The sequence below is a fragment of the Cebus imitator genome, unplaced genomic scaffold (genome assembly GCF_001604975.1).
Source record: "Cebus imitator isolate Cc_AM_T3 unplaced genomic scaffold, Cebus_imitator-1.0 Scaffold235, whole genome shotgun sequence".
In the NCBI taxonomy this organism is placed as follows: Eukaryota; Metazoa; Chordata; class Mammalia; order Primates; family Cebidae; genus Cebus; species Cebus imitator.
The window spans coordinates 803,760-821,663 of NW_016107550.1; the positions used below are offsets into that span (position 1 = coordinate 803,760).

The 17,904-nt window shown below is 41.6% G+C and overlaps 1 protein-coding gene across 2 annotated transcripts in view; it reads left to right on the forward strand.

The window, feature by feature from the left end:
- OAT (ornithine aminotransferase) overlaps positions 1–17,904 on the forward strand; it is a 22,646-nt gene that overhangs the window by 3,258 nt on the left and 1,484 nt on the right. For both annotated transcript variants that reach the window (XM_017497872.2, XM_037727619.1), the window contains exons 2-10: positions 2,394–2,480; positions 5,080–5,307; positions 8,541–8,765; positions 8,906–9,001; positions 12,224–12,351; positions 13,864–13,986; positions 14,658–14,786; positions 15,825–15,938; positions 16,687–16,831. In XM_017497872.2, coding sequence (XP_017353361.1) covers positions 5,109–5,307; positions 8,541–8,765; positions 8,906–9,001; positions 12,224–12,351; positions 13,864–13,986; positions 14,658–14,786; positions 15,825–15,938; positions 16,687–16,831 — 1,159 coding nt within the window. In that variant the 5' untranslated portion in view covers positions 2,394–2,480; positions 5,080–5,108. The remainder of the gene's footprint in view (positions 1–2,393; positions 2,481–5,079; positions 5,308–8,540; positions 8,766–8,905; positions 9,002–12,223; positions 12,352–13,863; positions 13,987–14,657; positions 14,787–15,824; positions 15,939–16,686; positions 16,832–17,904) is intronic.

A 17,904-nucleotide genomic window follows, 5' to 3' on the forward strand; every position in this document is an offset into this window, starting at 1 on the left:
GGGTTTCACCATGTTGACCAGGATGGTCTCGATCTCTTGACCTTGTGATCCACCCGCCTCGGCCTCCCACAGTGCTGGGATTACAGGCTTGAGCCACCGCGCCCGGCCTCGACCTCATTTATTTAACAAAGGTCCACAGAATGCCTGAACCTGGGCTAGGTTCTAGGAATGCAAAGTGAATTTTACTATTTTTTTAAGGAGTGGATAGACTTGTAGGCTTTAAAAACAAGTGGCCTGAAGTGTTGGGACCTGTTACAAGCCTGCAAAGTTCCTGGGAGCCTTTAAGAGGGACTTAAATAGTAAATACTATTGGGGAGGGGTGGGATGAAAAAAAGCTACTGTGAATGGTAATTATGCTTAGAAAAAATATCCAAACCTTAATGGTTATCTTGCAAGTGTAAAATTGCAGGTAATTTTTTTGTCTGTATTTTCTAATTTTTTATCAACTGAAAAATGGTGTGTGTATGTTTTTAAACAGTTTAAAGAGGAAATCATGGCACTGTTGATTTTTATAATTCAGAAACTGGCTAGTTTTAAGGACAAAAGGGAACTGAGTGGCCATTTTGTGCTGGATTTGGCACAGTAACATTAACCCATTTAATCCTCAGTAACACTTCAACCCCATTTACAAATGGGGAAATGGAAGCTCAGAAAGATTGACGAAACACCCAGAGTTACTCTTAAGAACCACAGACAGAATTTAAAAGCCAGGTCTCCAAACTCTGGATTTTCGACTTGATTCTCCTAACTTTGAAACCTTTTTGGAAGAGGATGTTATTGATGTTGGCTGTTTTTAAGTCCATCTTAATTCTGCTCTAAGATTTCTCATACAGTGCCAAGAACAGTAACTTGAACACAGAAGTTTCTTTGATAGAAACGTGTTTACAGGATTTTGATACATCATGGTGCATGCAGTTTCTGACCTTTCCCAGTTGAATCAGATATCCGGACTTTGTCTTAAAAACCTTAAGAATAAGGCCAGGTGCAGTGGCTCACACCTGTAATCCCAGCACTTTGGGAGGCTGAGGCGGGCAGATCGTCTAAGGTCAGAAGTTCAAGAACAGCCTGACCAACATGGAGAAACTCCCATCTCTAAAAAAAAAAAACCTTAAGAATTGCTGACCCAGTGGTGTGTGCCTGTAGTCCCAGCTCCTCCTGAGGCTGAGACAGAAGGATCCCTTGAGCCCACGTGTTTGAGGCCAGCCTGGGCAACATAGCTGAGACTCCTACCTGTGAGTGAAAAGACAGAAAAACCTGAAGAATGAGTATTGGTAATGTTTTGAATGTTAATATTTGTTTTGTCACCAGTTATTCTGTAATAAAAGTGCCTAAACTTGACAGGTAAATGATTTTTTCATCCCATTTCTATTGGAAATCAGCTGAGCAGATAACTTTTTTTGTTTTTTTTTGGAGACAGAGTCTTGCTCCCCAGGCTGGAGTGCAATGTGCGATTTTGGCTCATTGCAACCTGCGTCTCCCAGGTTCAAGCAATTCTCCTGCCTCAGCCAGCCATGTAGCTGGGATTACAGGCGACTGCCACTATGCCTGGCTAATTTTTGTATTTTTTATTTTTATTTTATTTTTTCCCTACAGCGCCCTCCAATGTTTGTATTTTTAGTAGAGATGGGGTTTCGCCATGTTGGCCAGGATGGTCTCCATCTCTTGACCTCGCGATCCGCCCTCCTTGGCCTCCCAAAGTGCTGGTATTACAGGTGTGAGTCACTGCGCCTGGCCTAGATAACTTTTGCATAAAATAAGAATGTTGAATTTAGATTTTTTTTTTTTTTTTTTTGAGATACAGTCTCACTTTCTTACCCAGGCTGGAGTGCCAGTGGCACGGATTGTGACTCATTGCAGGCTAGAACTCAGGGGCTCAAGAGATCGTTCCACCTTAGTCTCCTGAGTACCTGGTGCTACAGGTATGCGCTGCCACACCTGGCTAATTTTCGTATTTTTTGTAGAGATGGGGTCTCCCCATGTTGCCCAGGTTGATCTTTAACTCCCGGGCTCAAGTGATCTGCCTTGGCCTCCCAAAGCACTGATATTATAGACGTGAACCACCTTGCCTGGCCCTGGGAAGTTGTTACAGTTTAGAGCACCACTAAGTATTGCCTGAGTGTTTTAGTGCTGATTTGATAGGCAAAATTAATGTTCTAATTTTTTAGTTGATCAAACATAAAGCATAAAGAGCCCAAGAAAGAAATCATAAAAAATATTTTAGACTTAGTAGTATTTTGGGGGAAGTTCTGTATAGTGCAATTAGATATTTTTGCTAGCAGCTACCTCCAGTTTGATGATTCTTACCCATCCCTTTGTGATACAGTCTGATGAAAGTTATGGACCTTCGTTTTGGAAAAATACATGTCTGCACATAATTCTGCATTTTATTTCAGGAGATTTTGGACTCTCTGAGGACTGTCCCTGGATCGTGGGTTAAAAATCTATATTCTAGTCTGAACCGTGGGAAGAAAAAATAGTCGGTGAGTCTTTGGCAAACCCAGTGCTGGATTTTGTTTAGTAATTGCAAATTCCTGAACATGCTGTATTTACTGGGTAGTGCCAAGTTTAAAGGGAAGTAAGCCAAACTCTGAGTATTATGTTTTGCTAATTTGGCAGCTTAAGTCAAGAGTGCTGTGAGATTATACATGGTTTGACTTGTCATTGGAAGACTTCTTTTGAAACATGAATTAACTAGTCTTTTAGAAAGTAAATATAGATAGAATAAGTATGCCTAGTTTTTGGCATCCTTCTCCTAATCAGGAATTTATCTTTAAGTTTTATTTCCTCCCAGAGGTGATGCCTATGCACACACTCTAATTTCCTATTAATTATTAATTTCTTTCATAGCTTTGTTTTTGCTTCTTGGCTTATCAGGATGCTTAATGGTAAATTGGGTACAAAGAGGGGTGTGAAGCCTTGTGGAGGGGCTAGTTTTAGGGTTGAGGGTGACTGGGGAGAGTAGCCATGACCCTGACTTATGTGACAGGGTGGCAGGTTAAACACCAGTGTGCTCACTGATGTTTAGATTTTAATGTTCACATAAGTAATGGATTGTAGTTTGACGCTCTGTAGCTCCCAGTTACCTTTAGCTAACAATAGCTTTTATGCCACAGTTTTTTGGAGGATAAGTTTTGTAGAAACAACTCGCCTAGCAGAATAGATTGTTTTGTTTGGGAATCCTATGTATGTATGTATGTATGTATGTATGTATGTATGTATATGTTTGGTCTATTCAACTTACTGTGAACACTCTTTAAAGCTATTATAAATTTACATTTTTTTCCTAGTCTTTTTGCCTTTCACCTTTGTTTATGATCAATTTGACCTACAGAAGTTTTAGATATGTGTGGCTAAATAAAAGATTTTAGGCTGGGCACAGTGGCTCGCACCTTTAAATCCAAAATTTTTGGAGACTGGTGGGTGGATTGCTTGAGCCCAGGAGTTCCAGACCAGCCTGGGAAACAGGGCAAGACCGCCATCTCTACAGAAAATACAAAATTAGCTGGGTGTGGTGGTGTGTGGCTGTAGTCCCAGCTACTGGAGAGGCTGAGTAGGAGGATTGCTTGAGCCAGGGAAGTTGAAGCTGCAGTGAACTGTGATCACATCACTACACTCCAGCCTGGGTAACAGAGCTAGACCCTTGTCCCCACTTCCAAAAAAAAAAGATTTTACTTTTTGTAGTTTAGATCTTAGGTGTTAAGCTCTTCCCATCCCCTAGAAGTGAACTTTTTCGTCTCCACACCTGTTGTTTTTGTTTCAGGGTGGTCCCTTTTTCTTGGTAGAAACCAGATTCTTCCTTAGTTGCTTTACCCTCTATATACAAGGACAAGATAGTTGCCAGTCCCTCCATCTCCTGCCCCATGACTAGTCTCTGGCAGCCTTCTCTCTGGTCTCTGCCCTACAGTTGTAGCTGTCTCAGAGCATCGTGCCTGATGGTATTGGACTGTGGTAGGTGCTTAACAAATACTTAGTGTTCAGCAGTACTCAGTCAACACAAAGTGCAGCAGCTCTGGAAAGAGTCTCACTCTCACTGTTTGGTTGATTGATTGACTGATTGACAGGCTACCACTCTGTTGCCTAGGCTGGGCTCAAACTCTTGGACTCAAGTGATTCTCTCATCCTGAGCAGCTGGGGGGGCTATAGGCACAAACCACCACACCTGACTCAAGAGTCTCACTGCTTCTTTTTCTTTTATAGAGACTAGGTCTTTTTTTTTGAGATGGAGTTTCGCTCTTGTTACCCAGGCTGGAATGCAATGGCGCGATCTCGGCTCACGCAACCTCTGCCTCCTGGGTTCAGGCAATTCTCCTACCTCAGCCTCCCGAGTAGCTGGGACTACAGGCCGCGCCACCATGCCCAGCTAATTTTTTGTATTTTTAGTAGAGACGGGGTTTCACCATATTGACCAGGATGGTCTCGATCTCTTGACCTTGTGATCCACTGGCCTCGGCCTCCCAAAGTGCTGGGGTTATAGGCGTGAGCCCCCGCGCCTGGCCTGAGACTAGGTCTTACTATATTGCCCAGACTGGTCTTGAACTCCTTGGCTCAAGCGATCTTCCTGTCTTGGCCTCCCAAGGTGCTGGAATTACAGATGTGAGCCATCACGCCTGGCCATTTTTTTTTTTTTTTTAAATAGAGATGGGGTCTCTCCATGTTGGTCAGGCTGGTCTTGAACTCCTGACCTCAGGTGATCTGCCCACCTCGGCCTCCCAAAGTGCTGGAATTACAGCCATGAGCCACCATGCCCGGCCCCGTTTTTTTTTTTTCCTTGAGACTGGGCCTCACTCTGTCTTCCAGGTTGGAGTGCAGTGGCACAATCTCAGCTCACTGCACCCTCAATTTCTCAGGCTCAAGCAATCCTTCCACCTCAGTCTCTTCAGTAGCTGGGACTACAGGTGCACACCACTACATCCAGCTAATTTTTAAATTTTTTGTAGTGATGAAATCTTCCTCTGTTGCTCAGACTGGTCTCAAACTCCTGGGTTCAAGTGATCCCCTGGTCTCGGCCCCCAAAGTGCTAAGATTACACACATAAGCCAAGGATTCTCACTCTTAATGCATTCTCTTTTCTTTGGACAGATCTGTAGTTTTTCTACTTGAAGGACACAATGTTTTCCAAACTAGCACATTTGCAGAGGTTTGCTGTACTTAGTCGTGGAGTTCATTCTTCAGTGGCTTCTGCTGCATCTGTTGCAACTAAAAGAACAGTCCAAGGCCCTCCAAGTTCTGATTACATTTTTGAAAGGGAATCTAAGTATGGTGCGCACAATTACCATCCTTTACCTGTAGCCCTGGAGAGAGGAAAAGGTATGTTTCAAATTACTCTGTCTCCTCCCTTTTCTTAAAACTTTTGATAAAAAAAGAATTGCTTCCATATTTTTTCAATATACATTTTTCTAGATGTATTTAATGTATATATTGCAGACACAGTCAATTCATTATTGAGTATCTAGTGCTGCTGTGTTAGGTGCTATGGAGGCTTCAAAGAGGAACCATTTAGTTTTTGTCATGTGGATCTTACCAAGAGGGAATGCAAGAGAAATAAGAAAGTACTGTCATATTGCTGTCATTTTTTTCTTTTAACTTTTATTTTGGCATAATTTTAGACTTAAAAGTTGTAACAAGTAGTACTAACATTTTTCTTTTACTTTTCTCCCAGATTTTCCAAGTGCTAACTTTTTACTGCTTTGCTCTTAGTATGTTCACTCCCTTCTCTCCTCTCTCCTCCAACGTCCACATATTGTACATTTGTTTTCTGAACTGTTTTGAGAGGAAGTTGTAGACATCATGTCTTTTTTTTTTTTGAGATGGAGTGTTGCTTTGTTGCCCAGGCATGAGAATCGCTTGAACCCAGGAGGCAGACCGCCTGGGCTCACTGCAACCTCTGCCTCCTGAGTTCAAGTGATTCTCATGCCTCAGCCTTCAAATAGCTGGGATTACAGGTGCATGCCACCACATCTGGTTGATTTTTGTATTTTTTGTAGAGATTGGGTTTCACCATGTTGACTAGGCTAACCTCAGGTGATTCATTCGCCTTGGTCTCCCAAAGTGCTGTGATTATAGGCGTGAACCACTGGGCCCAGCTGTACATGACACCTCCCCCTGCAACTTTTTTTTGAGGAGTTTCGCTAGTCGCCCAGGCTGGAGTACAATGGCGTGATCTCAGCTCACTGCAACCTCCGCCTCTTGGGTTCAAGTGATTCTCCTGCCCCAGCTCCTAAGTAGCTGGGACTACAAGCCCATGCCACCACGTCCAGCTAATTTTTGTATTTTTAGTAGGATGGGGTTTCACCATGTTGGCCAGGCTGGTCTTGAACTCCTGAGCTCAAGTGATCCACCCACCTCAGCCTCCCAAAGTGCTGGGATTGCAGGTGTGAGCCACTGCGCCTGGCCACAGGGTGTCTCTTTATCCATAAATACTTAGTGTGTCTTTTCTAAACACCATGACTTTTTGAGACAGGGTCTCACTCTGTTGCCCAGGCTGGAGTGCAGTCCTGGGTTCAGGTGATTCCCCCACCTCAGCTTCCCAAGTAGCTGGGACTACAGGTGTGCCCCACCATGCCTGGCTTATTTTTTGTAGAGATTAGATTTTGCCATGTTGCCCAGGGTGATCTTGAACTCCTAGTCTCAAGTGATCCTACTGCCTTGGCCTCCCACAGTGCTGGGATTGCAGGTGTGAGCCACCATGCCCAGCTGACTTTCTCTTTTATAACCATAGAGTAATTATAACAATCAAGAACTTAGCACTGGTAAAGCACCATTATTTAGTCTAGAGACCTAATCAGATTTCATTTGTTCTCTTTTATAACAAAAGATAAAACCTCTGATGAGTTGCATTCAGTTGTCATGTTTAGTCTTCTTGAACCAGAACAGATCCTCAATCCTTCTTGGTTGTTGTGGTCTTCTTTCCCTTTGTATTAAGTATCTCGTGGGGACAGAGTGTGAAACTCTGTAAATACCCAGTTACTCATGAATTTTTACTCACAATTTTAGCATCTACTCATGATTCCTGCCTGAGTAAATGATTACTGTGACAGTTGCCAAATGGTGATTTAATCTACAATTTGGAATAAATAACAGCCTTAACGAAATAAAACAAAAATTTATTACTTAGCTTTGTACCAGAAAATGACAGTGTAAGAGTATCACACATTTTTGTCATTTGCCTGTATTTTATTTGGTACCAGTATTATAGACATACCTTCTTTGGAACTAATAAAAATCTGTTTTGTATTACATGACATGGCAACGTCATTTTACATTCCCATGAGCAATGTATGAGAGTGCCAATTTCTTCAGATACTTGTCAAAACTTGTTTTTTTAATTATAACCATCCCAGGGAATGTGAGATGTTGTCTCACTGTGGTTTTAACTTGCATTTTCCTAATGATGTGATGTTGTTGAACATCTTTTCATGTCTTAGCCGTTTGTATATCTTCTTTGGAGAAATAGCAATTCAAGTCTTTGCCCATTTTTAAATTGGGTTGTTTGTCCTTTTGAAATTGAGTTGTAAGAGTTCTAGATGTTAGATCCTTATCAGATACGTGATTTGCAAATTTTTTTTTCCATTCTAAGTGTTATTATAGTCTACTTCTCATGATTTTTGTCTGTTATGTGTAACTTCTGCTTTTTTGTTTTTAAATTTTATTTATAGGCAGAATCTTACTCTGGTGCTCAGGCTGGAGTGCAGTGGCACAATCTCAACCCACTTCATCCTCCATCTCCCAGGCTCAAGCAATCCTACCACCTCAGCCTCCTCAGTAACTGGGACTATAGGCGCACACCACCATGCCTGGCATTTTTCTGTAGAGTCAAGGGTTTTGCCGTGTTGCCCAGGCTGATCTGGACAACACTCCTGGGCTCAAGCAAGAGTGTTAGGATTACAGGTGTGAGCCACCCCTCTTGGCCTAATTTCTGCTTTTAAATTTAATTTTGGGTCCTAAATCTTAGAATTAGGTAAAGGTGGCCGAGTGTGGTGGCTCATGCCTGTAATCCCAGCACTTTGGTAGACTGAGGTGGGTGGATCACGAGGGCAGGAGTTCAAGACCAGCCTGACCACCATGGTGAAACCCTGTCTCTACTAAAAATACAAAAATTAGCCAGGCATGGTGGTGCGCACCTGTAATCCCTGATACTCAGGAGGCTGAGGCAGGAGAATTGCTTGAACCCAGGAGGTGGAGGTTGAAGTGAGCTAAGATCACGCCACTGCACTCCAGCCTGGGCCACAGAGTAAGACTCCATCTCAAAAAAAAAAAAAAAAAAAAGTATTAGGTAAAGCTTTTACTCCAGAGTTTATAACCTTTTTGTGTTATTTTTGTTAAATGTGTATTTTGAGGCCAGGCAGATAAAATGCAATTCTTAGTAATTCCTTATAAACCAAAGTTTATTATGCCTGAGCTAAAACAAGCTTTAACTACAGATATATATTAAATAGAGGTCCACATATAAGCGTTCAGAGGGCTTGCTAGCAGTCTTAATTTTTGGACATTATGCCATGTAGTAATTGTCTAAAATTATTTTCCTTTCTTGTGTATTTTAGGCATTTACTTATGGGATGTAGAAGGCAGAAAATATTTTGACTTCCTGAGTTCTTACAGTGCTGTCAACCAAGGGCATTGTCACCCCAAGATTGTGAATGCTCTGAAGAGTCAAGCGGACAAATTGACCTTAACATCTAGAGCTTTCTATAATAACGTACTTGGTGAATATGAGGAGTATATTACTAAACTTTTCAACTACCACAAAGTTCTTCCTATGAATACAGGTAAAGCACTTCCTTTTTTTATTAAATACCCTCAAAAATAATATTTGTATTTTCTGGTAGTTTAAAATTTTTTGATAGTTTAAAATAAAAAAAAATAGTTTAAAATTTCAAAAAGTCTGAACGTTTTTCTCTCTTAATAGGAGTGGAGGCTGGAGAGACTGCCTGTAAACTGGCTCGTAGGTGGGGCTATACTGTGAAGGGCATTCCGAAATACAAAGCAAAGGTTGTTTTTGCAGGTATGTAAAATTAAACATTCTATGATTGAAACATACAATATAATTTACTGTGGCCAGGCATGGTGGCTTATGCCTGTAAACCTAGCACTTTTGGGAGGCCAAGGCAGGAGGATCCCTTGAACCCAGGAGTTCAAGACTGGCATGGGCAACATAGGGAGACCCTGTCTCTGTTTAAAAAAAAAAAAGAAAAAAAAGAAAAAAAAAATATATATATATAATTTACTTATGTATATAAAATTTACTGTTTTAGTTTACTGATGAAATACTTATAAAATATTTTGCCCAGTACATGATACATATTTGCTGAATGTTTCATAAAAATTAATGAGGGATTTCCTCTTCTTGGGATTATTTCTTCATGTATGGATTTTTCTTTCTGAACTCCCTGTTCCTCTAATTTGCCGGTCAGATTTTTTTCATAGCAGTTATCCAGTTAATTAGTCTTACCGGTGGAGGGTTTTTGTTGGGTGTTGGGGTTGGGTAAAGTTAGTATGGGGCCACGCTCTATGTAGACTGTGGTTTGAATCTTTTGATATTGGAGGTACTGTTGTGCCATGTTCCTTTTAGAAGCTGTTGGAAAGAGGAGGCTTGGAGTTGTCCTTGTTAGGCTTCTGGGACTGGATGAAAGGAATAACTTGAATTCTGGTTAGGGAGACTAGCAATTAATTGAGAGGATGTAGTTTGACTGTTGAATTCTTTATATTATGTTCAAATGAGAGATTCTGACTTGTTTTTTAAGTTTTTCTTTTTTTTGAAGTATGTATAGATTTGTCACAATAATGGTCAAAGTTTATTCTTGTGATAGTTGAAATCATTAAATATTCTGCCTTATGAACATATGCAGTTAAATTATAAACCCCATAACATAGTAGAATCCAGAGTTCAACTGAAGGCCAGAGGTAATTGGTATTTGAGGTGACAGATTGTATTCCCAAAGAAGAAATCTTTGCAAAACTCTAACTTGCCATTTAAAAATCTTGTGCTTTCATTGTAACTCAACATAACTGTCTCTTGCAAACAAAAATGGTGTTTCTAGTGATTTTCATTCTTATAGACTGTGTCCAGTCTCTTTCTTAATAGCAAAGGGTGCAAAGATGATTTCACCTGAGTATTGAAAGAAACTGGTGAGTCAGTGGGGTGGAGAGACAGAGGAAGACTGTCCCTTACTGTACGTCCCTTATACCTGCAGGGTAAGTGACCGAGGGTGAGGTTCCTGAGGCTAGGCAGGGGAGAGCAAATAGGCTTAATGGTCCAATCAGTGCATTTCTTAAACAAGCCTAGTCAAAATCAATGGGCTATTGTTTGTGGACAAGTGAAAGATGAGATTACTTGTAGGTTAGAGATGCTGGTGAAAGAGGCTTTGCAAGAATAGTATTTAGAAACGTGATGAAGCCAAAATAGGATAATCTAGTACTGATTAATTGAGTTATTGCTGGCAGAGGTGGTGAGAAGATAGAAACATTTATGATGTCATGAACTCCCAACCTCTCTGTTATTCTACATAGTTTCTTTCCTTCTTGAATTTAACCCTATCTGAAATTATTCAGCTCACTTGTTTTACTGGTTTATGTTAGGTGTTTCTTTCTTGCTAGAAAGGAAGCTCCCTGAGGACAGGGATCTTGCCAGTTGTGATCATGATCTGTTCCCAAACATTTTTTTTTTGAGATGGAGTTTTGCTTTTGTCACCCAGTCTGCAGTCTGGAGTGCAAAGGTGAGATCTCGGCTCACTGCAACCTCTGCCTCCTGGTTTCAAGTGATTCTCCTGCCTCAGCCTCCCGAGTAGCTGGGATTACAGGCCCCCACCACCATGACTAGCTGATTTTTATATTTTTAGTAGAGACAGGGTTTCATCATGTTAGCCAGGGTGATCTTGAGCTCCTGCCCTCAGGCGATCCTCCTGTCTCAAAGTGCTGGGATTACAGGTGTGAGCCACTGCGCCTGGCCCCCAACATTTTTATTATTATTTTTAGTTTTTCAGACAGAGTTTTGCTGTTGCCCAAGCTGGAGTGCAGTGGTGCGATCTTGGCTCACAGCAACCTCCACCTCCTGGGTTCAAGCAATTCTCATATCTCAGCCTCCCGAGTAACTGGGACTACAGGTGTGTGCCACCATGCCTGGCTAATTTTCGTATTTTTAGTAGAGATGGGGTTTCATCATGTTGGCCAGGCTGGTCTCGAACTCCTGACATCAGGTGATCTGCCTGCCTCGGCCTCCCAGAGTGCAGGGATTATAGGCGTGAGCCACTGTGCCTGGCGTATTCCCCACCATCTAAAACAATGCCTGACATAGTAGATCCTCAGTCACCTTTATTAATGGATAAAAAATATCCCAGAAGAAAGGCAGACATCTGTCATTTAGCATCATGAAGGATTATAATATCAAGGAAAGCAAAATGGAAATGTGTTTGGATCGCTTGAGGATCTTTTCTCCAAATGAAATTGGAAATGCATTCTGTTGTTAGCCTGCAGTGTTGGAGTTTTGAAAGGAAAACTGCTAATTGTCTATGAAGGATACTCTCTTTCTCATATCACCATCATACATGCACCTTCTCTAGAAAACATGCATTGAAGACCTAAATTAGGGCTTGGTATTGGGTTGGGAATTATTGAAAGAGAAGTAAGTTATCTATCTTCAGGGGCTGTATATTCCAGTCAAGAGGCTCAGTAGAGAGAAATGCCTAAAATAGGAATGACAAGGCTAGACCTAGTGGTCTTCTGTCATAGGAGCCGTGGTGTTTAATTTATTTTTTATGATTTTTTTGAGATGGAGTCTTGCCCTGTTGCCCAGCTGGAGTGCAGTGGTGTACTCACTGCAACCTCCAATGCCTGGGTTCAAGCAATTCCCCTGCCTCAGCCTCCTGAGTAGCTGGGACTACAGGCACGTGCCACCATGCCCCGGCTAATTTTTTTTTTTTTTTTTGTATTTTAGTAGAGACAGGGTTTCACCATGTTGGCCAGGATGGTCTTGATCTCCTGACCTCATGATCCACCTGCCTTGGCCTCCCAAAGTGCTGGGATTACAGGCGTGAGCCACCGTGCCTGGCATGGAGCCATGGTATTTAATATCAGACTATGTTTTAAGAATTGAAAGCCCACTAGAGGTGCATTAAAGCAAGCCCTTAATTTATTTTTTGAGTCAAACTTCTTGTGGTGTTTTGCAGTGATAGTGCTTATTGAATTTTGAGTTTCTTTGAAATAATCACTGTTTGTTTCTCCTTTCTAGCTGGAAACTTTTGGGGTAGGACCTTGTCTGCTATCTCCAGTTCCACAGACCCGACCAGTTACGATGGTTTTGGACCGTTCATGCCAGGATTTGACATCATTCCCTATAATGACCTGCCTGCACTGGAGGTATTTTCTAGCATCATGCTTAGCTCACTGTGAATAGAAATTAAAGCTATTGAATATATGAATGAAAAAAACATTATATGACAGTAATGCAAATTTATCTCACTTAAGTTAGGCCACAATTTCAGACTTGTTCTTAGTAACGATCAATTAGTTTCTAACACAGAGAAAGCTGATTTCCATGATCTACTCTGTACAGCCAGCCAGCTGCTTTAGATGTGTCCTTCAGAACAATTAACGTGGGTATACCTGCTTAATTGCTAGGTAAAATTTCTGATTTTAGCTAGCTTCTTAAATTTTGAAGTCAAAGACTTTTTAAGAAAGCCTTAAGTTGGCTTTAAAAGACTATTTACTTTAGATTTAATTAAATTAATTTTTTTTTTTGAGACAGAGCCTTACTCTATCGCCCAGGCTGGAGTACAATGGCACAATCTCGTCTCACTGCAAACTCGGCCTCCTGGGTTCAAGTGATCCTCCTGCCTCAGCCCCCCAAGTAGCTGAGACCACAGGCACACACCACCACACCCAACTAACTTTTCTATTTCTGTAGAGAATGGTTTTGCCATGTTAGCCAGGCTGGTCTCGAACACTTGACCTCAAGTCATCCGCCCACTTCGGCCTCCCAAAGTGCTGGGGTTACAGGCATGAGCTGCCGTGCCCAGCCAGATTTAATTTCTAATACATGTATTAGAAATTATGTATTAGAAAACAGGCTGGGCACGGCAGTGCATGCCTGTAACCCCAGTGCTTTGGGAGGCCAGGGCTGGAGGAGCACTTGAGTTCAGGAGTTCAAGACTGGCCTAGGCAACATAGGGAGAGCCTGTGTCTACAAAAAATTTAAAAAATCAAGTCCAGGCACCTTGGCTCATGCCTGTAATCCCAGCACTTTGGGGGGCCAAGGTGGACGGATTGCTTGAGGTCAGGAGTTCAAGACCAGCCTGGCCAACATGGTGAAACTCTGTCTCTACTAAAAATTCAAAAAAAAATTAGCTGGGTATGGTGGTGTGTGCCTGTAATCCCAGCTACTCAGGAGGCTAAGGCAGGAGAATTCCTAGAACCCATGAGGTGGAGGCTGCAGTGAGCCAAGATTGTGCTACTGCACTCTAGCCTGGACAACAGAGTGAAACTCCATCTCCAAAAAAACAAAATAAATAAAAATTTGGCTGGGTATGGTATACACCTACTTGAGAGGCTGAGGCAGGAGGATCACCTTGAGCCCAGGAGTTCGGACTTGAGTGAGCCATGTTTATTTTGCTATACTCCAGCCTGGGCAATGGAGTGAGGAAAAGAAGAAAATGTAGGCTAGTGTCACTTAAAGCGAAATATCTGGAACTTCTGATGACTGGATGGTAGTGAATTTGGTCTTCCACTTCAAATTCTTTTGACGTCAGAATTTATGTTAGTGCAAAAACTTGATTTGCATGCTTAATAGGAAAATATGTGTGGTGTATGATTTCAGATATCCAAGTATGGTAGAAAGAACGTTACTAAAACTTATTCCTGTTTCTTTTGTAGCGTGCTCTTCAGGATCCAAATGTGGCTGCGTTCATGGTAGAGCCAATTCAGGGTGAAGCAGGTGTTGTTGTTCCAGATCCCGGTTACCTACTGGGTGTGCGAGAGCTCTGCACCAGGCACCAGGTTGTCCACTTAGCTGTTTGTGATCCTCCCCAACTTCTCTCTGAATCCTGCTGGTAGGATAAATGGAAAGGTTAAATTACTGTCCACTAGAGGGCGATGGCATTCTAGGAGCTGAAGTACTTTCTAGTGCTTAGAAATCTACACAGAAGCTGACTTTCCTGTCTCTGGCCACGTCCTGGGCCCTGTGCAGAGCGGCAGACCTGGCCTTAACAGCGTTTCCCTCCTCGACACTCTAAGAGCCTTTTGCTCTGAGCCTCTCCCAGGCCCTTTGTTGTAGTCTTCTCTCCTTTCCCCCAGGGCTAGAATTAGTGTATCTTGTTTACCATTCGAGAGTTCCTGATACATCTTAAAAGTTTGTGGAATAAACAAGTGAATTAATTTGTTCCCAGAGGGTAGTTTTGTCCAGAAAAGCTATACAAAATCCTCACCTTTGCATCAGCACCTTGGGCCTCTAGGGAGATAGCGGCCTGACAGGAAATAGTTGGTGAGTCTTCAAGATTCTCATAGGATACTCCTGAAATTGTGTGTGTGTAGTTAAAACATTTTTACAAATCTGAGGGCACGTCAGAGTTACACTTTTATTGTCAGGGAGGGCAATGAAATAAAGATGGATATTTTCCCTTTGGAAACAAAAATGATCACTAATGCTTTTACGTTTTTTCCCCCAATAGGTTCTGTTTATTGCTGATGAAATACAGACAGGATTGGCCAGAACTGGTAGATGGCTGGCTGTTGATCATGAAAATGTCAGACCTGATATAGTCCTCCTTGGAAAGGCCCTTTCTGGGGGATTATATCCCGTAAGTTTCACATCATCCCTCTTTCCATTTCCTATTTTTGTAAAATATACTGCTAAAGTATTTATACATCAACTGATTGTGACAGTTATGCCTTTCAGATAGTTTGATTTTACCAAGTGTGCTGTAGGTCACCTGGAATATATGTAACAAAAACATTTAAGGGACTAGTGTGTGCCCCACTTAGAAGAATTGAGTGTGCCTTGGAATTTGCTATGACATTGGATTTGGGTGGAGACAGTTTACCGTCAAAGGACTCCTGTAGACTCCTGTTCTTTTTTTTCAGTGTTCAGAAACATGGCATATTACTAATTGTTTAAAACCGTGACTGATGAACATAGTGAAAAAATTAATGTTGGTTGTAGTTCATGTCTTGGGTTTACTATTCAGAGCCAGTAATTGTTGCTAGGTCCAAGGTCTCCAAAGTATAGATGTTTTTGCTGAATAGACAAAACTTTTGCAAAAAAGAATGCTCATCTTTGTTTTCTAAGCATTTAAACAAAGCATTTTATCTCCATGTTGGAAGGAATTGTGAAATTATATCATTGCAGAAATAGCTTTTCTCTTTTGGTTGCAAAATTATATTGTTTTGTTCTATTGAAGTATGCCTAATGTATTTGTAATATTTTAGGGTATTACTTAGGTTGTCACTGGTAGTTAGGCTGGCAGATGTAAACTCTTGTTGAAGTCATTAAGTATTAGCTTCTTGGCTGGGCGTGGTGGCTCATGCCTATAACCCCAGCAGTTTGGGAGGCCAAGGGAGGTGGATTGCCTGAGGTCGGGAGTTTGAGACCTGGCCAACATGGTAACCACAGCTCTACTAAAACTACACATACACAAAAGTAGCCGGGTGTGGTGGTGGGTGCCTGCAATCCCAGCTACTTGGGAGGCTGAGGCAAGAGAATTGCTTGAGCCAGGGAGGTGGAGGTTGCAGTGAGCAGAGATCCTGCCACTGCACTCTAGCCTGGGCAACAGAGCGAGGCTCTGGGAGAAAGAATGCTTAGTGCTGAGAAATGACGTGATGAATTCACTGTCTTTCAGGTGTCTGCGGTGCTGTGTGATGATGACATAATGCTGACCATTAAGCCAGGGGAGCATGGGTCCACATACGGTGGCAATCCACTAGGCTGCCGAGTGGCCATCGCAGCCCTTGAGGTAAAGCTGATACAGCCATACAGTGACTATTATTTAAAGTAATGTTGAGGTGATTTTTAATTTGTCCCATTGGTATAATAAGAAATTCAATAAGAATGCCAAATATTAGAAAACACGAAGTATAGTGGAAAATTTTTAGGAAGTAGACATTTTCAAAAAGTAACGTAAACTTGGCCTAGTAGACTGGATCTCCTCTGTGGTCTTCTGGAGTTCACAGTCTCCTGGGTGCTTTGGGCTCCTAGGCCCTGACTGGCCCTCACAGAACTCTCACCTGTGACCCACCTACCAGGCCCGACTTTTTGCTTATTTTAGCAAGCAAGGCTTTTTTTAAAAGTGTGGATTTATAATGTTTTCAAACTGATTTTTTAAGTGCCTGCTGAAGGCCTAAAATTATGATGTAATCTCTGAGGATGGATCTTTGTGAGCGGGAAGAAACTATTGCAGTTTAGGAATTTAGTCCATTGATGCATTCAACTAATGATGGTATGTGAGTTGCATTAAATAAACTTTAATCCTGATTTTGCCATGAAAGATTGGCAGTAGATTCATGACCAAAGCAAGGCTCTGAGCTAGTGTATGTTTAATTAGAAATTAAACTAATATAGGCTTTGAAAAATCGCAATGAAAGTTAAGTTCCTCTCGTCTTCCATCTAGTCATGTTCTTCCTGTGCTTAAAGGCCCCATTGTCCTCCAAAGAACAACAAGAAAGGGAAGTCTTAATATTTGTATAATTTTTCCTTTAACGTAGGTTTTAGAAGAAGAAAACCTTGCTGAAAATGCAGAAAAAATGGGCATTATCTTGAGAAATGAACTCATGAAGCTGCCTTCTGATGTTGTAACTGCCGTGAGAGGAAAAGGATTATTGAACGCTATTGTTATTAAAGAAACCAAAGGTATGGAGATAAAATGTTTACTCAAGACTTTTTTTTTTTTAGGAAGACCTAAAATACACTTGGTATTTTATATTACTTTTTTTTGAGACAGAGTCTTGCTTTCTAACCCAGGCTGGAGTACAGTGGCATGATCTGGGCTCACCACAACCTCTGCCTCCTGGATTCAAGCAATTCTCCTGCCTCAGCCTCCTGAGTAGCTGGGATTACAGGCGCCTGCCACCATGCCCAGCTAATTTTTGTAGTTTTACTAGAGATGGGGTTTCATCATGTTGGTCAGGCTGGTCTCGAACTCCTGACCTCGTGATCTGCCTGCCTCGGCCTCCTCAAGTACTGGGGTTACAGGTGTGAGCCACTGCGCCTGGCCACACTTGGTATTTTAATTGGTTGTTGGGATGTTCTGTTTGAAATTGTTGACTGACATACTGACCAAGCCTTTTAGACAGATTATTTATAATTATATTAAGAGTATAAAAAATATAGCTCTTTTCTAAATGAAGGCAAATTTAACCAATTTGATTCTTGCTGTTCCTTTAAGAGACTTCTTTTTCTGCCTTAAGTAGTGATGCACTATTTAGAGAGTTCAAGATTTTTTGTTGGTGAGTCTGAACAGAACGCTGTCCATGAAAGTGTACTCTTTGCTATTCTTCCCTCCCTCACTTTGATGCTTTATGTCAGTAGAGATTAGAGGAGCAGCAGTAATAATGATATAAATGACAGTGATGATGTCACTAATAAAAATAATGCTGGCTGTCCCTTAGTTGGGTGTTTGATGTTTTAGTACATCGTTTGTAATCCTTAAGTGTTCCTTGTTGGATTTTCTTGTGATAACTCTTCCTTTTAAAGTGAGGATTCCAGCCTCCCAACTTTGGCTGCACTTAAAAATCAGCTGGGGAGCTTTTTAAAAAAATGAGTCAAAGCCTGGCCTTACCCCAGGGAGTCTGATTTGATGCATCTGGGGTGAGGCACAGGCGTTAGCAATAGCTTTTAAGGTGATTCTGATGTGCAGTCAGATTGAGAATCACGACTATAAAATGTTGAACTCCGGAAGTGAATCCCTTTTTTTGGAATATGTA